This window comes from Bufo gargarizans, unplaced genomic scaffold, assembly GCF_014858855.1.
Source record: "Bufo gargarizans isolate SCDJY-AF-19 unplaced genomic scaffold, ASM1485885v1 original_scaffold_2027_pilon, whole genome shotgun sequence".
Classification (NCBI taxonomy): domain Eukaryota; kingdom Metazoa; phylum Chordata; class Amphibia; order Anura; family Bufonidae; genus Bufo; species Bufo gargarizans.
The window spans coordinates 71,725-94,553 of NW_025334607.1; the positions used below are offsets into that span (position 1 = coordinate 71,725).

General features: G+C 51.4%; 1 protein-coding gene across 2 annotated transcripts; it reads right to left on the reverse strand.

Annotated features, from left to right (window-relative positions):
• Window positions 1–1,179: 1,179 nt before the first annotated feature.
• On the reverse strand, window positions 1,180–13,993 carry ARHGAP35 (Rho GTPase activating protein 35). Of its 2 annotated transcripts, none has more exons than XM_044274709.1 (7): window positions 13,855–13,993; window positions 6,220–10,072; window positions 4,202–4,343; window positions 3,835–3,912; window positions 3,261–3,392; window positions 2,890–2,995; window positions 1,180–2,780 (listed from the first exon to the last, which is right to left on the reverse strand). In XM_044274709.1, the coding sequence occupies exons 2-7, from the start codon at window positions 9,853–9,855 to the stop codon at window positions 2,471–2,473; spliced, it is 4,404 nt and encodes a 1,467-aa protein (XP_044130644.1). In that variant the 5' UTR covers window positions 9,856–10,072; window positions 13,855–13,993; the 3' UTR covers window positions 1,180–2,470. The 2 variants fall into 2 exon arrangements, with proteins under 2 accessions (XP_044130644.1, XP_044130643.1); XM_044274708.1 differs by having other exon boundaries at window positions 13,748–13,993.
• Between the last annotated feature and the right edge of the window lie 8,836 nt (window positions 13,994–22,829).

Genomic DNA, 22,829 nt, shown 5'->3' on the forward strand with positions numbered 1-22,829 from the left:
TGCATTGTAACAATCTTTCGGACAGCCTGGTTGCTACGGGTGCATTGTAACAATCTTTCGGACAGCCTGGTTGCTACGGGTGCATTGTAACAATCTTTGGGACAGCCTGGTTGCTACGGACGCATTGTAACAATCTTTGGGACAGCCTGGTTGCTACGCGTGCATTGTAACAATCTTTCGGACAGCCTGGTTGCTACGGGTGCATTGTAACAATCTTTGGGGCAGCCTGGTTGCTACGGATGCATTGTAACAATCTTTGGGGCAGCCTGGTTGCTACGGACGCATTGTAACAATCTTTGGGACAGCCTGGCTGCTACGGACGCATTGTAACAATCTTTGGGACAGCCTGGCTGCTACGGACGCATTGTAACAATCTTTGGGACAGCCTGGCTGCTACGGACGCATTGTAACAATCTTTCGGACAGCCTGGCTGCTACGGACGCATTGTAACAATCTTTCGGACAGCCTGGCTGCTACGGACGCATTGTAACAATCTTTCGGACAGCCTGGTTGCTACGGACGCATTGTAACAATCTTTCGGACAGCCTGGTTGCTACGGACGCATTGTAACAATCTTTCGGACAGCCTGGTTGCTACGGACGCATTGTAACAATCTTTCGGACAGCCTGGTTGCTACGGACGCATTGTAACAATCTTTCGGACAGCCTGGTTGCTACGGACGCATTGTAACAATCTTTCGGACAGCCTGGTTGCTACGGACGCATTGTAACAATCTTTCGGACAGCCTGGTTGCTACGGACGCATTGTAACAATCTTTCGGACAGCCTGGTTGCTACGGACGCATTGTAACAATCTTTCGGACAGCCTGGTTGCTACGGACGCATTGTAACAATCTTTCGGACAGCCTGGTTGCTACGGACGCATTGTAACAATCTTTCGGACAGCCTGGTTGCTACGGACGCATGCTGGGCCCCACTTGCTGCCCCGTGGTGCGGGGCCCCACTTGCTGCCCCGTGGTGCGGGGCCCCACTTGCTGCCCCGGGGGGCGGGGCCCCACTTGCTGCCCCGTGGTGCGGGGCCCCACTTGCTGCCCCGTGGTGCGGGGCCCCACTTGCTGCCCCGTGGTGCGGGGCCCCACTTGCTGCCCCGTGGTGCGGGGCCCCACTTGCTGCCCCGTGGTGCGGGGCCCCTATATTTTCAGATAAAGAGGGCGAGCGCTGGGAGTTTATAACAAGATTTATTAGCTATAATACAAGTCACATTAAGGCCCTCAGTTTGTTCCAATTACAATGAGCAGATCGCAGCGAATACGACTCCAGGCGTCAGCGGGGGGGTCACCTTCTCATGCACAAAGTGACCCGACAAACTGAACAGGAAATGATGGGGGCCCCCAGTCGCGGCGAGGTCTCCCTGCACACGGGATTGTGGGTTCAGACTTTCCCTTCACAACCTGCGAGACTGACCCCCAAAACGTTCACCTCGGGGCTCCCCGCCATTCACCCCTCCTGTCCCGGGCCACGCTCACTGGGTGGGGGAGGGAAAGTCACACTTGGGTTAAGGGGGGGTTTAAGTTAGCAGGACAGGATCTGTTACGTGTGGTCGCCGGTCATACAGGTGCGGGGGAGGGGTGTTTTTAACACTTAAGGACAGTTAGTGTCTTGACAAAGAGGTAGTGAGGGCGCAGCTCATTGTGAAGTCAGTAAAAGCGGGGGCCGTCTGTTACGGGGATCAGTAGGACACGTCAGATAAAATGGGGCGTGGTGCAATCTCACCCTATACGGGTCAGGCCTATAAAATGAGCCGGGACTATAGGGCACCTCAGGAGATCAGTGACCACAGAACCAACAATCCCATCCTGAGGCGCCTCCAATTAAAAAAAGGGACGAAAATGAAGAAGAAAATGCAGCCGGAGCAGCAGTGGTTAAACATGCGTGTGATCTCCGGCCCGTGTCACACGTGTTGAGTGTAGTCATGTACAAAGCATACAATTCATGCAGCCCCCAGGACCCCTAATGTGCCGCCTGTAAGTGCTAAGATATGTAGTGTGGGTTCTGTGTCCTTTTGGGGTTAGTGTCCTAAAGGGTGGGGGGCACTAATACCACAGAGGGACGCGGAGAGCCCCCGCTCAGCGCCACATTTCACAGTGTTGCTCTTCGATGCACCAAGTGCTCCTCCTGTGATGTGATCCAGACCGAGGGCATAATCCACAGACAGCAGGCGCTCGGACAGCCCAGAAGCGGGGTCCCCGTGTGAAGTGGGGGGTCACACAGTCAGTGTACCAGATATCCATTCATGATCCTTGCACAGTGTACCAGGGACGCCCCGCTCCATAATGTACCACGATAACCCCCAGTTCTTTCCACCGGAGGGTCCATCTCAGCCTCCAAGTCTCTTACATCTGTAATGGTCCCAAAAGTGATGCCACCGGTCCTCCACGAGAGGTCAGCAAGTGGCTGGGGGGTCAGATGTTGCCTCCGGGAGAGACTACAAACTGCAGGGGAGGAAACGGTCACAGGATGTTTGGATCAGATGGTAGCAGGCTCTCCGATGGGGACACAGGGGTTAATGGGGGAGACGTAGGGGGAGAAGGCGGATGGAGAGGAGGTGTGGAGGGGGAGCTCGGCGTGGGAAGGTCCACCGCAGGGCGCTGGTAGAAGAAGTACGGACACTGATGGATGAAGAGCTCGATGATTGTCTGGTAGGTGCGAGTCGCCGTCAGAGCGTCCATGGTGGTGAAGTCCGGGCGCATCAACGTCGGCCAGAAACAGATGGACAGGTTCTCGCTGGTCATCAGGTTAGTGTGATGATGCTGGCTGACCCTGCGGAGGAGCAGAGAAGATCAGACGAGGCACAGCGGGCAAGAGCAACCCATATACGGGGCACACATGGGCGCGCACAAAGACGAGACACACACACACACACACTGACCGGTTCAGGTGCGAGATGACGTATTTGAAGATCTCTTGGTTTTCCTTGGGCAGTTTCCTCAGAAGTTCCTTCATCGCCTGAAGCTTCTGCTCTAGGTCATTGATTTCTACAGAAGACAAGAAGCAAAGTTCAAAAGGTGGCCAGAGAAACCAAGAAAAGATGGCGCCTAGAGACACAACCACGGCACCCACCACAGGTCCGGACCCTCTCTGCTCCTTATATAAGGAGAGGTGAGGCTGGTTCTGCACTATTTCTCAGTGGCCAGTCATTATGGACAATGATGGGAGTGATCATCAATGTGGAGAATCCGATGATGACGCGTACAGCCGCTCATGTCTCCCCAGCGGGCCACGCTTACTACAATCACTTACTGTAGGCGTCCACCAGCTCGGACTGTACAGTATACGGCACCAGGGGGTCCGGCAGCTCCGCAAAGAAACTCTTCAAGGCTCCGGCAACCGTGTTCACCGTAAAATCTTTCTCCGCCAGGTCCAGGCTGTGATCTGCGAGAGGTACAAGAGTCCAAGAAGGGTCAGAGCAGAGTCCGGATGTCATCCTCATCCCATCATTCCCCCACCTCCCCTCCGCCATCCTCATCCTCCTCTACTTCCCTGCTGCCAATGTTAACCTCCTTTCCCATCCTCTCCGCCCTCATCCTCCACCATCATCATCACCATTATCAAAGTCAACAGCCTGCCATGATCATCAACCCATCATCTTCCTCTCCTTCCCTACTGCCATCGTTACCCTCCTTCCCATCTCCACCTCCAACTACCACCACTGTCATCAACAACCCACCACCATCACAATTATCCCCATCATCCCTCCAACCACCACTATAAAACTCCCATCATCCTCACCACTAATACCGTCACCCTTTCTTCCACCACCATTAATCACCCTCATCATCATTCTTCCCACCGCCACCACTACCACCATCGTCACCTTGATCAAACTGCCTCTGCAGAGAATCCATCTCGGACTTGTTGCCGCTGACCCGGTAGATTCCCTCCGTGCTCATCCCTGGGGGGAGACAGAAAGAGGATGCACACAATCTGCAGACGCTGAAGGTCCGGGGGAGAAGGGGGCGGAGTAAGAGGGACGGGAGTCATGTGACTTCTCCCCCAGCAGGTACCCAGGGGTGTCTCATTCACCATGGGGGGAGGTGGGAAGGGAGCTGCAGTACCAGACACAGCCATAGACAAGACGGGGTGTTCTCAAGCAAAATGGATGGAAAAGTGGTGATGTGTAAGGAACACCAGATTAGAGTGTCAGCTCTCCGGCCCCTAAAATCAGCAGCCGGACCCCTCACCTGTGGTTTCTATGTACTCCACACACTTTTCAATGAAGATAGGAATAGGCTTCTCGGAAGTCACGACGTTCACCAGCGGCATCCCAAAATAATTGCTCTCCATCTGCTTGGTCAGAGAGGGACGGAGTTTAGGGGCTCGTTTCTGGGGGGAAAGAAAAGATCAGAAGGAATCATCACTGTCCCCAGAGGAGGTCACATCTCTCAGAACCCCCAATTCTGGGGGCGAGCGGGGGGCACACAGAACAAACACCCCAACCTCATATCAACCAGGACTGCACCGAAATACAGAAAACAATTCATCAAAACATCTCACATCCTGTATTATACTCCAGAGCTGCACTCACTATTCTGCTGGTGCAGTCACTGTGTACATACATTACTTATCCTGTACTGATCCTGAGTTACATCCTGTATTATACTCCAGAGCTGCACTCACTATTCTGCTGGTGGAGTCACTGTGTACATCCATTACTTATCCTGTACTGATCCTGAGTTACATCCTGTATTATACTCCAGAGCTGCACTCACTATTCTGCTGGTGCAGTCACTGTGTACATACATTACTTATCCTGTACTGATCCTGAGTTACATCCTGTATTATACTCCAGAGCTGCACTCACTATTCTGCTGGTGCAGTCACTGTGTACATACATTACTTATTCTGTACTGATCCTGAGTTACATCCTGTATTATACTCCAGAGCTGCACTCACTATTCTGCTGGTGCAGTCACTGTGTACATACATTACTTATCCTGTACTGATCCTGAGTTACATCCTGTATTATACTCCAGAGCTGCACTCACTATTCTGCTGGTGCAGTCACTGTGTACATACATTACTTATCCTGTACTGATCCTGAGTTACATCCTGTATTATACTCCAGAGCTGCACTCACTATTCTGCTGGTGCAGTCACTGTGTACATACATTACTTATCCTGTACTGATCCCGAGTTACATCCTGTACTGTACTCCAGAGCTGAACTCACTATTCTGCTGGTGCAGTCACTGTGTACATACATTACTTATCCTGTACTGATCCTGAGTTACATCCTGTATTATACTCCAGAGCTGCACTCACTATTCTGCTGGTGCAGTCACTGTGTACATACATTACTTATCCTGTACTGATCCTGTATTATACTCCAGAGCTGCACTCACTATTATGCTGGTGCAGTCACTGTGTACATACATTACTTATCCTGTACTGATCCTGAGTTACATCCTGTATTATACTCCAGAGCTGCACTCACTATTCTGCTGGTGCAGTCACTGTGTACATACATTACTTATCCTGTACTTATCCTGAGTTACATCCTGTATTATACTCCAGAGCTGCACTCACTATTCTGCTGGTGCAGTCACTGTGTACATACATTATTTCCTGAAGTGCATAAAAGGGGCGTGGCTTACACGGGCGCCGGATTTACTATAACATGCGCCAGAAACTGGCGTAAATTATAGCTGAAGCCCACGGACTATCAGAGATGGAACTACGTTATTAAGAGTCCTCCGCCGGCTCAGAGGGATTGGATGTCTGCATAAATGTTCCTCAGTTTCAACCAATTTCAAGATCTCTGCTTGCCGTCAGTTAATGTTCACATCCAGAGCTAAACATTGGCCCTGATCACGATTAACACTGACGAGACCTCAATCAAGTTCATGCTTCGGATCTAGAGGAAGGACTACAACCCCAATAACTGCACATCTGGTAATCAGCACGTTGGGGTACCCGCTCTGCAGGACCTGTGCTATCAGAGTAACAGCTGCACATACATAGAATGGGGCGCTCCCTTTACTCCAGTCACAGCCGGAGCTGCAGTCATACTTCACAGGCCTGACATCTGGTCATAGTCTGTTCGGGGCTCGCTCGGATCAGGTTGGAGACGTGTCACCTGGTGTCGTACGTCCGAGATAGACCAAGAATGAGCTACATCTCCCGCTCCTCACTGTGCAGACTGCAGCTCTGGCTGTGACTGGAGTATGCAGGGGATTTATAGTTCTGTCCACACTACGTACCTTGGTGGTCCTTCTCAGACTGCGCAGAATGTTCCTCTTGCGCGGATCCTCCCCATCTGCCTCGTAGGAGTTTGTAGTGTTGTCTTTCGGTCCCTGCGTTCCAATGTCTTCGTCTTTTCTTCGCATGGGGCCCAGCTCGTCGTCACTGCCCACACTGAAGCTGCTGCGATAACTAGAAAACTTCCCGAGTTTGGCACACTTGGTCCGGTAGAGGACAGGTTTGGTCACGATGGACGCTTTTCGTGTTCTTTCCAGGGAATTAGTGTCCATGTCGCTGTCTGAACCGTTCCCGCTGCCATTGGACTGCGGCTTGATAGCGTTTCGGATGGTGATTATTTTTCCTTGCGTGCTGTCATGAGGCACAGAGTAAATGTTCTCTTCTTGGTTCCTCGGTTTTACAACAGAGTCTATAGGCTCTGCATAGTCTGAAGGGTCAAAGGCTTCAGATGGAGGCCAAGTGATGGAGGTTAAGGACCTTCTGTGTCCATCACGGGACCCAGGGTCTAGGTAGGACAGGTCGGGCTTTGGTTTGAGGGGAGGAGGTACCTTGTTGTTCAGTTTGCTCTCTAAGGTGCTCATGACAGAGATGAAGGGAAGACTCTCACTGTCCTCCAATTTAGAAATGTCTCTTGAGGGTGCGGCCAAACTCATGTCGTCCCGAGACAGGATGTGCTGAGGAGACGGGTCCAGATCTTCCTCAGAGTCAGGCAAGTGAGAATTACAGAGAGGAGACCCTGCGCGAGGGGAGCTGAACACCTCCTCTGTAGTGCTACATGCTTCTGCTGTGTTGTCATACATATGCGAGGCTTCGATGATGACTTTCTTCTCCACAACATCCTTGAAGAAGGAGTAGAACATGTCCAGCTTGGGCTGGGACTGTCCATACTGTAAATTCAGGAATTTGCCTTCAATGTCCTGAGCGATCTCCTCACCTTCAGTCAGTTGGTCCCTGGTCAGGTTATCCAAGAGGTTTACGGGACCCTCAGTCAAGGCAACAAGCTGCACAGGAACAATGTCTTGTACTTCACAGAGGAAGGCCCGGAGCATGGCCAGGGAGGCACGGCGCTTCGCTGCGTAGAAAACAATGTACCCATGTACCAGCTTTGTCTTCCGGATGTTGAAGGAGGCGTGATAGGACAAGATAAGCAGCTCCAGCCGGCGCTTTTGACTACCTAACGGCAAGTCAAGCAGCACTGAGCCACCAACTCCAAACTGCGACGGCCGATACGTATGAGGCTTCAGAACGTTCAGCACCTCCTCTATATTAAAGGGGTCTCCGCACATCAAGCACATGACTACACGCAGATCACAGTCAACCAAATCCTTGATACTTGGCGAGGAGCTCACAAGATTCAGGTTCTTCTTGGACTCTAGAAGAAAGCGCAGGATCTGGCTGATCTGCTTCTCATTTATGTTGCGGCCATAGCCCAGGCTGGTGGAGGCAGCGTCCAGGAAGAAGCACTGCAGCTTGCTGGCTATTTGCTGGCCCTGCTGAATGAGGCTGTGCGCAGTTTCCCCACTCGTGTCACCTCTGCGGTGGACGAGTATTAAGGTGAGTGGTAAGTTGAGCATGTGGTTGTCCTTACGTCCTAGACTGGACTCCCGATTTTTCTCAATACTCTCTACGACATAGGACAAAGACTCTTTGGAGTTGTAAAGGCAGAGGCATCCATGAGGCATAAAGGTCGAGGTCTGAAATGAGTTGACAGGCAGCCGCACATTGCCCTCAATGGGACGCAAAGACAACTCGTACATCTTCCCATCAATCACGTACTTGTCATCGTTGGTGCAAAGAGCACGGATCTCATTAGCAAGCTCTCGCGCCAAACCGTCCTTGCCGAGGATGACCAGGTTAATCCTGTCTACATTGGGGTCTTTATAGAGGCGGTCATAGGGGTAGGGGCACCTGGAGCTGATAAGCTGCTCGATTTTGGTGTCTACACATGAAGGATTACTGGGGCAAGTGTCTTTTGTGGGATGATAGACAAAGTGAATGTGTTTCAGGATTAGGGCGTCCCGCTCGGCCTGCAGCTTCTGCAGAGCTTTGAAGCGTTGCTCCTCACCTAGAACTTCTTGGATGACCCCCATTTTCTCTTTGCTAGGCTTGGCGTCTAGTTCCAGTTCATAGAACAGCTCCGAATACTCGAGCAGTAACTCCTGGAACTCCTCCTTGGCTTTGTCAATGATCTCTTTTTGGTGCTTACTATAGATCTCCATATAGACCGGCTCTTCCAGCCACTGATAAAACTCCTCGCTCATAATAAAACTACGAGCTTCCTCCCAGGGCTTTCCAGGAGTGATGAATGGAGATGCAACTAGGTTTTCTTTGAAGGCTTTTTTCATCTCCGATTTCTTTCTTGCATTCCTTAGTTTTTCCAGGTGACTGCAATACACATCTGCAGCCTGCGCAGTTTCCATGATGTCATAAGGTATTCGGTCGTCATCCATGTTGTCTATGTGGCTTGTCAGATCCCATGGGGTGTCCTCAAGAACCACAAACCAACGGGAGAAGTTAGGCTTTGACTCTAACAGTTTGGCTACTTTGGGGCAGCTCAGATGGTCTATTTCATTAAGGTCAGGCACAAGGACGTCTAAAGCATGGGGGAGGTCTGACAGGTAAACCTTGCGACGACGCTCAATATGGTCCTGCCGGAGTCTCTGGATGTGCTGTTGAAACAGCTTCTTGGCTTTGTCGGTACCTTCCAAGTACACGTAATCTTGATATTCGCTGCAGCTTTGCATGCGCCGGCTCGCGTTCAGCCACGTCTCATTGTGTGACTTGACTACTCGTCCCACCAGCCATTCATACTTGTCTTTGGCGGCTGCGCTCTGCTGGCTCTGCTGCTTCAATGCCTCAAAGTAAGGAATGATCTTGGACTTGCCACGACTCTTGTCAATCAGCTGTATGAGGGCAGTAAAGGCCAAGTCTACATTGACATTGGACCTGGCTGAAGTCTCCACCACCTGTAAATTCTTTTTGTTGAGTGCGAACCCATGGGCGTCCCGAATGTATCGCTCCACCCCTTCATCACACTTGGTCAGGACCAGCACAATCGGCTTCTTGGTCTTGGCTAGTTGAGTGTAAAGGTTGGACACAAACTTAAGTTGGTCATCAAAGTTCCTATTCATGCCACGACTGACGTCCACGCACAGCAGAAAGCCGTCTACCAGCAGTTTGCCATCGGGCATCTGCTTCTGCTCAAAGTCCTGCTCTAGTCCCAACTGATCTGTGCAAAAATACATAAGCTTCTCAGCAGAGGCGAGCTTACTGGATGCAGCACGCTTGATGTATGGCTGCAGCGCCGTGCTGCGGTGAGGCTGGAAGGTCTGGTCATCTATGAACTCCGTCTGTTCCACCACATGTACCTTGCACTCCACACAGTCTTCAAGCGTCCGGGTGATCTCCCCCCAGTACAGGAAGTGGTCATTGTTCACGACACGGCCCCCAAAGTCACTAGTGCTAAGGACGGAGGTGTGGTCCAAGTGGAAGTCATCTGCACTAGGTCGTGCAAAGCGGTTGCACAGGCACGACTTCCCGATGCCACACTGGCCTTTTTCCTTTTCTGTGCCGGACAGGCCCACCACACTGATGCTATAAGTGGGCACCCGCACATCTTGTTTCCGTGCCATCATCATGGCGCAGCACTCATCCTGCCCAAATCAACGCCTGCCGGGGTGAGGCTTGGTAAAGGCACTCCATGCACAGAGTCTCAGGACATGCCAGGACGTTGTGATCCAGTCTTCGTCACGTGCAGGTGTCCCTCTTCAGATGGGCAAAAGAGGTTCTTAGGAGAAGCCTCCCCTCGGTGTGCGACCCCCGCACCAGCCATACATGGCGCTCATCCTCAGGAATCTGCAAAATAAAAACACATTTGGGGTCAACAGGAGTGTAGACAACACCTACCAGTCAGGTCACTGTAAATGGTGGTGGGGTGGGGGAGGGACAGTCAATGGTCACCACCCCATTACACAGGACGAGCACGTTTTGGTGCTAGTCAACAAGCAAGTCACAGACGACACCTTAACTGGAGTACGGCTAAAAATTAAGGTCACAGGGTTTTCCGCTAAGGGGTGCAGAAACACACAGAAAGCAGAGAATATGGCCGACATAGCACTGGCTCCAGGGGTAGTCACTCAGGCTCCTGAAAAAAAGGGCTAAAGGGGTTCTCCGTCATCAATACCAGCTCAGCGGGGGTCCGACTGTCTAAAGAGACTGCAGCGCCGTTTGTCTGCTGGCTGTCGACATTGCAGCGGGCAGCAGTGTAATTACAGCTCTGCAGCCCTATTCACTTCCATGTAATTACACAGTCTGCGGCTGCGATGTCGAGCAGGATAACAATGCGAAGACGGCAGCGATGCAGCCTCTTCAAGCAGCTGATCGGTGGGGGCGCCAGGGGGCGGGGCCTGCTGGGCGGATACTGATGTCCTGAGGATATGTCATCAATATGGGAAAGCGAACAACCCCTTTAAGAGCGTAGACTACTTGTAACATAACTTGGCCCATTTTGGAGTCCGGGAAAGCTGGGTGACTACCACTGCGAGGAATATTATAGCGGCCATATTGGTTTCAGCCAGCTCCTCCTCTAGTAGACATTGACCACATGACTCCAGATCTAATATTTATAGGGGGCTCATGATTTTGGGGGTCTGGGTCAGTCATACATGAACCCTGCGTCACTGGAGATGGAATCCTAACTACCCGCAGAGTAAGTACCCCTTGGACTCCTTCACCCACAATGCACTGGCAGAGGCTTCCATCTTGGGATGTAAAGGACCAAAGGTCACCCACCCGCGTGGCGCAGCACGAGACGATATATTTACACAGCAAAATCAATACGACCAGGAGAAAGCGCAAAAGAGAACGAAACGTGGAGAAGGCGGCCATGAGAGCATCCAGTCACACGGCCCCGGGGGCAGGACCACTCCAGGACAAGTCCTGCCACATCAGACCCTCCAGCCGCTACCGCCACACGTCTCTTCTACATGTATCATACGTGCCGGCCCCAACACGGCAACTCCCTGCCACAGCACAACCGCAGGGAAGAACCGAAACACGGACTGAGCTGCCCCTTAACGGGTCCCCATCGACCACCGCGAGGCTGCCCCCTTAACGGGTCCCCATCGACCACCGCGAGGCTGCCCCTTAACGGGTCCCCATCGACCACCGCGAGGCTGCCCCTTAACCGGTCCCCATCGACCACCGCGAGGCTGCCCCTTAACCGGTCCCCATCGACCACCGCGAGGCTGCCCCTTAACCGGTCCCCATCGACCACCACGAGGCTGCCCCTTAACCGGTCCCCATCGACCACCACGAGGCTGCCCCTTAACCGGTCCCCATCGACCACCACGAGGCTGCCCCTTAACCGGTCCCCATCGACCACCACGAGGCTGCCCCTTAACCGGTCCCCATCGACCACCACGAGGCTGCCCCTTAACCGGTCCCCATCGACCACCACGAGGCTGCCCCTTAACCGGTCCCCATCGACCACCACGAGGCTGCCCCTTAACCGGTCCCCATCGACCACCACGAGGCTGCCCCTTAACCGGTCCCCATCGACCACCACGAGGCTGCCCCTTAACCGGTCCCCATCGACCACCGCGAGGCTGCCCCTTAACCGGTCCCCATCGACCACCGCGAGGCTGCCCATTAACCGGTCCCCATCGACCACCGCGTGGCTGCCCATTAACCGGTCCCCATCGACCACCGCGAGGCTGCCCATTAACCGGTCCCCATCGATCACCACGAGGCTGCCCATTAACCGATCCCAAGGAGGCTGCCCATTAACCGATCCCAAGGAGGCTGCCCATTAACCGATCCCAACGAGGCTGCCCATTAACCGATCCCCGTCATTCACCACGAGGCTGCCCATTAACCGGTCCCCATCGACCACCGCGAGGCTGCCCATTAACCGGTCCCCATCGACCACCGCGAGGCTGCCCATTAACCGGTCCCCATCGACCACCGCGAGGCTGCCCATTAACCGGTCCCCATCGACCACCACGAGGCTGCCCATTAACCGGTCCCCATCGACCACCACGAGGCTGCCCATTAACCGGTCCCCATCGACCACCACGAGGCTGCCCATTAACCGATCCCAACGAGGCTGCCCATTAACCGATCCCCGTCATTCACCACGAGGCTGCCCATTAACCGGTCCCCATCGATCACCACGAGGCTGCCCATTAACCGATCCCAACGAGGCTGCCCATTAACCGATCCCCGTCATTCATCACGAGGCTGCCCATTAACCGGTCCCCATCGATCACCACGAGGCTGCCCATTAACCGGTCCCCATCGATCACCACGAGGCTGCCCAATAACCGGTCCCCATCGATCACCACGAGGCTGCCCATTAACCGATCCCAACGAGGCTGCTCATTAACCGTCCCATCATACGGTGCCACGTCAGTACACCTGTCTATCAACTGTAGTTCGGCTGCTTCTGTTGGTGTACATACAGTCAGTGTCACTACTGCAACCATTCTCCATATACAACCCCCACTCTCCAAATGACAACACATAAAATATGTGTAATCATACATGACCGTATGTAGTGTATATATATCATGTGAATGCAGTTGATACAAGTCATGTAAGTACAGTCCACATATATAAGGTATATACAGGAATATATATCATAAAATGTGCAGTGCATACATATACCACGTATGTTCAATCCACATAAATCACGTCTGTATATAGGGCCAGGCGTGTGGAGGGAGACGGGCCAGGCGTGTGGAGGGAGACGGGCCAGGCGTGTGGAGGGAGACGGGCCAGGCGTGTGGAGGGAGACGGGCCAGGCGTGTGGAGGGAGACGGGCCAGGCGTGTGGAGGAGACGGGCCATGCGTGTGGAGGAGACGGGCCATGCGTGTGGAGGAGACGGGCCATGCGTGTGGAGGAGACGGGTCATGCGTGTGGAGGAGACGGGTCATGCGTGTGGAGGAGACGGGTCATGCGTGTGGAGGAGACGGGTCATGCGTGTGGAGGAGACGGGTCATGCGTGTGGAGGAGACGGGTCATGCGTGTGGAGGAGACGGGTCATGCGTGTGGAGGAGACGGGTCATGCGTGTGGAGGAGACGGGTCATGCGTGTAGAGGAGACGGGTCATGCGTGTAGAGGAGACGGGTCATGCGTGTAGAGGAGACGGGTCATGCGTGTAGAGGAGACGGGTCATGTATGTAGAGGAGACGGGTCATGTATGTAGAGGAGACGGGTCATGTATGTAGAGGAGACGGGTCATGTATGTAGAGGAGACGGGTCATGTATGTGGAGCAGACGGGTCATGTATGTGGAGCAGACGGGTCATGTATGTGGAGGAGACGGGTCATGTATGTGGAGGAGACGGGTCATGTATGTGGAGGAGACGGGTCATGTATGTGGAGGAGACGGGTCATGTATGTAGAGGAGACGGGTCATGTATGTGGAGGAGACGGGTGTAGGGTGTACTACACAATAGGGCGGCCGCCGGGTGTGTCGGGTGTGCGGTGCCCGGGATCAGGCGGGCCCTCAGCTGTCAGCGCTCTCACCCGTCTGTCTGTCGGGCGTGGATCAGGCCGCAGTTTCCGGGAGTCTCCAGGTGACCGGGGACAGTGCGGCCTAGAGGCGGCTCCCCTCAACCTGCATCCGGCCTTACTCTGGAGAAGGACGCAGCCGCTTCGTATATCCGGGTGATTCGGGTGACTGCGGGTCCCCAGCCGCGGTTTCCGGGTGTATCCGGGTGACTCGGGAGTCTCCTCCTGTAATGGCGGCTCCTTCCTTCCGGCGGGCGCGCGGGCGCGGGCACAACAACAGGAGAAAGGGCGTCGGGGGCGCGTCGGGGGCGCGCCGGGAGCGCCTACGGAAGTCGGCCATGTTCGTACTCTCATCGCTATAGCATCAATAGTGCTGAAGGCGCCGGAAGTGTCTAGACGCCATGTTTGTACTACAAAAACCATGGATTTTTTTTTCTTCTAGTTATAATAACTTTATTTATAAGCGGTCTATCCTGACACTGCAGTAATCCGGGCACAAAAGCATCCTGACAATTAACCCTTCCTGTCCAGAGCCATCCGCAAAAATCTGCCCCTAGAGCCCTGTCACAATGTGGCCCCCACTATCTGCTCCTAGAGCCCTGTCATAATATGGCCCCCACTATCTGCCCCTAGAGCCCTGTCATAATATGGCCCCCACTATCTGCCCCTAGAGCCCTGTCATAATATGGCCCCCACTATCTGCCCCTAGAGCCCTGTCATAATATAGCCCCCACTATCTGCTCCTAGAGCCCTGTCATAATATGGCCCCCACTATCTGCCCCTAGAGCATTGTCATAATATGGCCCCCACTATCTGCCCCTAGAGCCCTGTCATAATATGGCCCCCACTATCTGCCCCTAGAGCCCTGTCATAATATGGCCCCCACTATCTGCCCCTAGAGCCCTGTCATAATATGGCCCCCACTATCTGCCCCTAGAGCCCTGTCATAATATGGCCCCCACTATCTGCCCCTAGAGCCCTGTCATAATATGGCCCCCACTATCTGCCCCTAGAGCCCTGTCATAATATGGCCCCCACTATCTACCCCTAGAGTCCTGTCATAATATGGCCCCCACTATCTGCCCCTAGAGCCCTGTCATAATATGGTCCCCACTATCTGCCCCTAGAGCCCTGTCATAATATGGCCCCCACTATCTGCCCCTAGAGCCCTGTCATAATATGGCCCCCACTATCTGCCCCTAGAGCCCTGTCATAATATGGCCCCCACTATCTACCCCTAGAGTCCTGTCATAATATGGCCCCCACTATCTGCCCCTAGAGCCCTGTCATAATATAGCCCCCACTATCTGCTCCTAGAGCCCTGTCATAATATGGCCCCCACTATCTGCCCCTAGAGCCTTGTCATAATATGGCCCCCACTATCTGCCCCTAGAGCCCTGTCATAATATAGCCCCCACTATCTGCTCCTAGAGCCCTGTCATAATATGGCCCCCACTATCTGCCCCTAGAGCCCTGTCATAATATGGCCCCCACTATCTGCCCCTAGAGCCCTGTCATAATATGGCCCCCACTATCTGCCCCTAGAGCCCTGTCATAATATGGCCCCCACTATCTGCTCCTAGAGCCCTGTCATAATATGGCCCCCACTATCTGCCCCTAGAGCCCTGTCATAATATGGTCCCCACTATCTGCCCCTAGAGCCCTGTCATAATATGGCCCCCACTATCTGCCCCTAGAGCCCTGTCATAATATGGCCCCCACTATCTGCCCCTAGAGCCCTGTAATAATATGGCCCCCACTATCTGCTCCTAGAGCCCTGTCACAATATGGCCCCCACTATCTGCCCCTAGAGCCCTGTCATAATATGGCCCCCACTATCTGCCCCTAGAGCCCTGTCATAATATGGCCCCCACTATCTGCCCCTAGAGCCCTGTCATAATATAGCCCCCACTATCTGCCCCTAGAGCCCTGTCATAATATAGCCCCCACTATCTGCCCCTAAAGCCCTGTTATAATATGGCCCCCACTATCTGCCCCTAGAGCCCTGTCATAATATGGCCCCCACTATCTGCCCCTAGAGCCCTGTTATAATATGGCCCCCACTATCTGCCCCTAGAGCCCTGTCATAATATAGCCCCGACTATCTGCCCCTAGAGCCCTGTCATAATATGGCCCCCACTATCTGCCCCTAGAGCCCTGTCATAATAGGGCCCCCACTATCTGCCTCTAGAGCCCTGTCATAATATGGCCCCCACTATCTGCCCCTAGAGCCCTGTCATAATATAGCCCCACTATCTGCCCCTAGAACCCTGTCATAATATGGCCCCCACTATCTGCCCCTAGAGCCCTGTTATAATATAGCCCCCACTATCTGCCCCTAGAGCCCTGTCATAATATAGCCCCCACTATCTGCCCCTAAAGCCCTGTTATAATATGGCCCCCACTATCTGCCCCTAGAGCCCTGTCATAATATGGCCCCCACTATCTGCCCCTAGAGCCCTGTTATAATATGGCCCCACTATCTGCCCCTAGAGCCCTGTCATAATATAGCCCCCACTATCTGCCCCTAAAGCCCTGTCATAATATGGCCCCCACTATCTGCCCCTAGAGCCCTGTCATAATATGGCCCCACTATCTGCCCCTAGAGCCCTGTCATAATATGGCCCCACTATCTGCCCCTAGAGCCCTGTCATAATATGGCCCCCACTATCTGCCCCTAGAGCCCTGTCATAATATGGCCCCACTATCTGCCCCTAGAGCCCTGTCATAATATGGCCCCACTATCTGCCCCTAGAGCCCTGTCATAATATGGCCCCACTATCTGCCCCTAGAGCCCTGTCATAATATGGCCCCCACTATCTGCCCCTAGAGCCCTGTCATAATATGGCCCCCACTATCTGCCCCTAGAGCCCTGTCATAATATAGCCCCCACTATCTACCCCTAGAGCCCTGTCATAATATAGCCCCCACTATCTTCCCCTAGAGCCCTGTCATAATATAGCCCCCACTATCTGCCCCTAGAGCCCTGTTATAATATAGCCCCCACTATCTGCCCCTAGAGCCCTGTCATAATATAGCCCCCACTATCTACCCCTAGAGCCCTGTCATAATAGAGCCCCCTCTATCTGCCCCTAGAGCCCTGTCATAATATGGCCCCCACTATCTGCCCCTAGAGCCCTGTCATAATATGGCCCCCACTATCTGCCCCTAGAGCCCTGTCATAATATGGCCCCCACTATCTGCCCCTAGAGCCCTGTCATAATATGGCCCCCACTATCTGCCCCTAGAGCCCTGTCATAATATGGCCCCCACTATCTGCCCCTAGAGCCCTGTCATAATATGGCCCCCACTATCTGCCCCTCCTGTTGTAAACTGCCCATAAAATTATAATCTTCCCCACTGACAAACTACCTTCTCCCCTGTTGACCTTTCCTCTATTAATCTGTCACTTCCATAATCTGCCCTCTTCTCTAGTTAGAAGCTCCCTCTGATAATCTGCCCCTCTGATCGTCTACCCTCTTCTTTAGTAATCTGCCCCTCTGATAATGTTACCCCCCCACCACCACCACCATCACCAATCTATTTTCTCCTCTAGTTTTTACCCTCTTTCCTGTTAATCTGCCCTCTCCTCTAATAATCTGCCCCCCTTTTCTAATAATCTGCCCTCTCCTCTAATAATCTGCCCCCCTTTTCTAATAATCTGCCCTCTCCTCTAATAATCTGCCCCCCTTTTCTAATAATCTGCCCCCTCCTCTAATAATCTGCCCCCTCCTCTAATAATCTGCCCCCTCCTCTAATAATCTGCCCCTCTAATAATCTGCCCCCTCCTCTAATAATTTGCCCCCTCCTCTAATAATCTGCCCCCTCCTCTAATAATCTGCCCCCTCTTCTAATAATCTGCCCTCTCCTCTAATAATCTGCCCCCTCCTCTAATAATCTGCCCCCTCTTCTAATAAACTGCCCCCTCCTCTAATAATCTGCCCTCTCCTCTAATAATCTGCCCCCTCCTCTAATAATCTGCCCCCTCCTCTAATAATCTGCCCTCTCCTCTAATAATCCGCCCCTCCTCTAATAATCTGCCCCCTCCTCTAATAATCTGCCCTCTCCTCTAATAATCTGCCCCCTCCTCTAATAATCTGCCCCTCCTCTAATAATCTGCCCCCTCCTCTAATAATCTGCCCTCTCCTCTAATAATCTGCCCCCTCCTCTAATAATCTGCCCTCTCCTCTAATAATCTGCCCTCTCCTCTAATAATCTGCCCTCTCCTCTAATAATCTGCCCTCTCCTCTAATAATCTGCCCCCTCCTCTAATAATCTGCCCTCTCCTCTAATAATCTGCCCCCTCCTCTAATAATCTGCCCTCTCCTCTAATAATCTGCCCAGTGTCTTGTCTCACATCATCCAATTGGATTCTAGGTGTTATTTTTTCAGAGTTTAGCAAATGTAAGCAGTGATCTGATTGGTGGTTTCAGGCCACGCCCCCACACAATCCTTGTGAAGGTTGACCAGCCTCCACTGTCCAGAGAAGGCTTTATTCACACCTGTACATAATGACACCAGGTATCAGGCCAGATGGAAGCAGACACATCCCGGGCCGTATAAAGCAGCGGGGTCAGTGACCGGCCTGGGGATTGCAACTGCTTGTTATACAGTAACAGAGGTGCGGCAGGTACAACCTTCACATCCCAGCGAGCAAGGACACAGAACCTTCCAGAAATAATGTCACAAGAAACTTACAGGTAGAACAATCTGTGACCACAACATGAACAGAAATATCACCTGCAGTGTTATCACAGAAAGCAAGAACTACACTCCAGAGCTGCGCTCACTATTCTGCTGGTGCAGTCACTGTGTACATACATTACTGTTCCTGTACTGATCCTGAGTTACATCCTGCATTATACTCCAGAGCTGCACTCACTATTCTGCTGGTGCAGTCACTGTGTACATACATTACTTATCCTGTACAGATCCTGAGTTACATCCTGCATTATACTCCAGAGCTGCACTCACTATTCTGCTGGTGCAGTCACTGTGTACATACATTACTTATCCTGTACTGATCCGGAGTTACATCCTGTATTATACTCCAGAGCTGCACTCACTATTCTGCTGGTGCAGTCACTGTGTACATACATTACTTATCCTGTACTGATCCTGAGTTACATCCTGTATTATACTCCAGAGCTGCACTCACTATTCTGCTGGTGCAGTCACTGTGTACATACATTACTTATCCTGTACTGATCCTGAGTTACATCCTGTATTATACTCCAGAGCTGCACTCACTATTCTGCTGGTGCAGTCATTGTGTACATACATTACTTATCCTGTACTGATCCTGAGTTACATCCTGTATTATACTCCAGAGCTGCACTCACTATTCTGCTGGTGCAGTCACTGTGTACATACATTACTTATCCTGTACTGATCCTGAGTTACATCCTGTATTATACTCCAGAGCTGCACTCACTATTCTGCTCGAGCAGTCACTGTGTACATACATTACTTATCCTGTACTGATCCTGAGTTACATCCTGTATTATACTCCAGAGCTGCACTCACTATTCTGCTGGTGCAGTCACTGTGTACATACATTACTTATCCTGTACTGATCCTGAGTTACATCCTGTATTATACCTCAGAACTGCACTCACTATTCTGCTGGTGCAGTCACTGTGTACATACATTACTTATTCTGTACTGATCCTCAGTTACATCCTGTATTATACTCCAGAGCTGCACTCACTATTCTGCTGGTGCAGTCACTGTGTACATACATTACTTATCCTGTACTGATCCTGAGTTACATCCTGTATTATACTCCAGAGCTGCACTCACTATTCTGCTGGTGCAGTCACTGTGTACATACATTACTTATCCTGTACTGATCCTGAGTTACATCCTGTATTATACTCCAGAGCTGCACTCACTATTCTGCTGGTGCAGTCACTGTGTACATACATTACTTATCCTGTACTGATCCTGAGTTACATCCTGTATTATACTGCAGAGCTGCACTCACTATTCTGCTGGTGCAGTCACTGTGTACATACATTACTTATCCTGTACTGATCCTGAGTTACATCCTGTATTATACTCCAGAGCTGCACTCACTATTCTGCTGGTGCAGTCACTGTGTACATACATTACTTATCCTGTACTGATCCTGAGTTACATCCTGTATTATACCCCAGAGCTGCGCTCACTATTCTGCTGGTGCAGTCACTGTGTACATACATTACTTATCCTGTACTGATCCTGAGTTACATCCTGTATTATACTCCAGAGCTGCGCTCACTATTCTGCTGGTGCAGTCACTGTGTACATACATTACTTATCCTGTACTGATCCTGAGTTACATCCTGTATTATACTCCAGAGCTGCGCTCACTATTCTGCTGGTGCAGTCACTGTGTACATACATTACTTATCCTGTACTGATCCTGAGTTACATCCTGTATTATACTCCAGAGCTGCGCTCACTATTCTGCTGGTGCAGTCACTGTGTACATACATTACTTATCCTGCACTGATCCTGAGTTACATCCTGTATTATACTCCAGAGCTGCGCTCACTATTCTGCTGGTGCAGTCACTGTGTACATACATTACTTATCCTGCACTGATCCTGAGTTACATCCTGTATTATACTCCAGAGCTGCACTCACTATTCTGCTGGTGCAGTCACTGTGTACATACATTACTTATCCTGCACTGATCCTGAGTTACATCCTGTATTATACCCCAGAGCTGCACTCACTATTCTGCTGGTGCAGTCACTGTGTACATACATTACTTATCCTGTACTGATCCTGAGTTACATCCTGTATTATACCCCAGAGCTGCACTCACTATTCTGCTGATGCAGTCACTGTGTACAAACATTACTTATCCTGTACTGCTCCTGAGTTACATCCTGTATTATACTCCAGAGCTGCACTCACTATTCTGCTGGTGCAGTCACTGTGTATATTACATTACTTATCCTGCACTGATCCTGAGTTACATCCTGTATTATACTCCAGAGCTGCACTCACTATTCTGCTGGTGCAGTTACTGTGTACATACATTGCTTATCCTGTACTGATCCTGAGTTACATCCTGTATTATACTCCGGAGCTGCACTCACTATTCTGCTGATGCAGTCACTGTGTACAGACATTACTTATCCTGTACTGCTCCTGAGTTACATCCTGTATTATACTCCAGAGCTGCACTCACTATTCTGCTGGTGCAGTCACTGTGTACATACATTACTTATCCTGTACTGATCCTGAGTTACATCCTGTATTATACTCTAGAGCTGCACTCACTATTCTGCTGGTGCAGTCACTGTGTACATACATTACTTATCCTGTACTGATCCTGAGTTACATCCTGTATTATACTCCAGAGCTGCACTCACTATTCTGCTGGTGCAGTCACTGTGTACATACATTACTTATCCTGTACTGATCCTGAGTTACATCCTGTATTATACTGCAGAGCTGCACTCACTATTCTGCTGGTGCAGTCACTGTGTACATACATTACTTATCCTGTACTGATCCTGAGTTACATCCTGTATTATACTCCAGAGCTGCACTCACTATTCTGCTGGTGCAGTCACTGTGTATATACTGTCACGGACGGTGTACAGGAAACAAGGCAAAGCCACATGTATAAACGACTCGCTGGATCCAAAAACTAAGGAACCAAGGGAGACCCCTGCAGAAGACCTGGCACTTTCCCTGGCTGCTCAGCCTATGCAAAGATCCGAATGGTGGAGGTTTGCATATCCACGAACCTTGACTATAAAGCCCTGAGCACCCTACAATAGTGAGGGGACACGACCACCGGCTCCCTACACAAGATACGGAGGGAGTCAGGGTCACCTGGGATCCAGCAAACAGAAAATAACAGATAAAGGTAAAACACTTAGCTTTGAAGCAAACAGGAGGACAGAGTCAGCGTGCACACACACTCCAGGAAGTAGTATAAGCCACCCAGAAAAGCCTTCTGGGGAAGAATTTAAAGGGAAACAATTAGTCCAACACATGACAGCTGAGAGAGGCTAACGAGAGGAGGAGCTGAACACCACAACACAGAAACTCAAGGAGGAGGTTCTGAAAGGCCTCTGTCAGAGCTTCTCAGCTGTCTGGTTGTGACAGTACCCCTCCCTCTACGAGTGGACTCCGGACACTCAGAACCCACCTTCTCAGGATGGGACCTATGGAAAGCCCTGATGAGACGAGAGGCCTTAATGTCCGTCACTGGGACCCACATCCTCTCCTCAGGACCATACCCCTCCCACTGAACAAGGTACTGAAGAGAACCGCGGACAAGACGAGAATCCACAATCCTAGAGACCTGAAATTCAAGATTCCCATCAACCATAATCGGAGGAGGAGGCAAAGGCGAGGGTACAATGGGTTGAACATAAGGTTTCAATAAGGACTTAAGAAAAACATTATGGATCTTCCAAGTCTGAGGAAGATCAAGACGGTAGGCAACAGGATTGATGACAGACAGGATTTTGTAAGGCCCAATAAACCTAGGACCCAACTTCCAGGAGGGAACCTTCAATTTGATATTCTTGGTAGACAACCACACCAGATCACCAACATTCAGGTCCGGACCAAGCACACGTCTCTTATCAGCCACACGCTTATATCTCTCACTCATGCTCTTTAGATTATCCTGAATCTTTTGCCAAATAGATGACAAAGACGAGGAGAATCTGTCCTCATCAGGTAAACCAGAAGACCCCTCTCCCGAGATATGCACCAAAAAATGGTGACTTATCAGAGGACTCCTGACGACGGTTATTTAAAGCAAACTCAGCAAGGGACAAAAAAGAACACCAATCCTCTTGATTCTCCGCCACAAAACAACGCAGATATGTCTCCAGATTCTGATTGACGCGCTCTGTCTGGCCATTCGACTGCGGGTGGAAAGCAGAAGAGAATGACAACCGAACCCCCAAGCGAGAACAGAAAGCCTTCCAGAATCTGGAAACAAACTGCGTGCCCCTATCAGAGACTATGTCTGAAGGAATACCGTGCAATTTGACAATGTGATCAACAAATGCCTGCGCCAGCGTCTTAGCATTGGGCAAACCAGGAAAAGGGATGAAATGCACCATTTTGCTAAAAC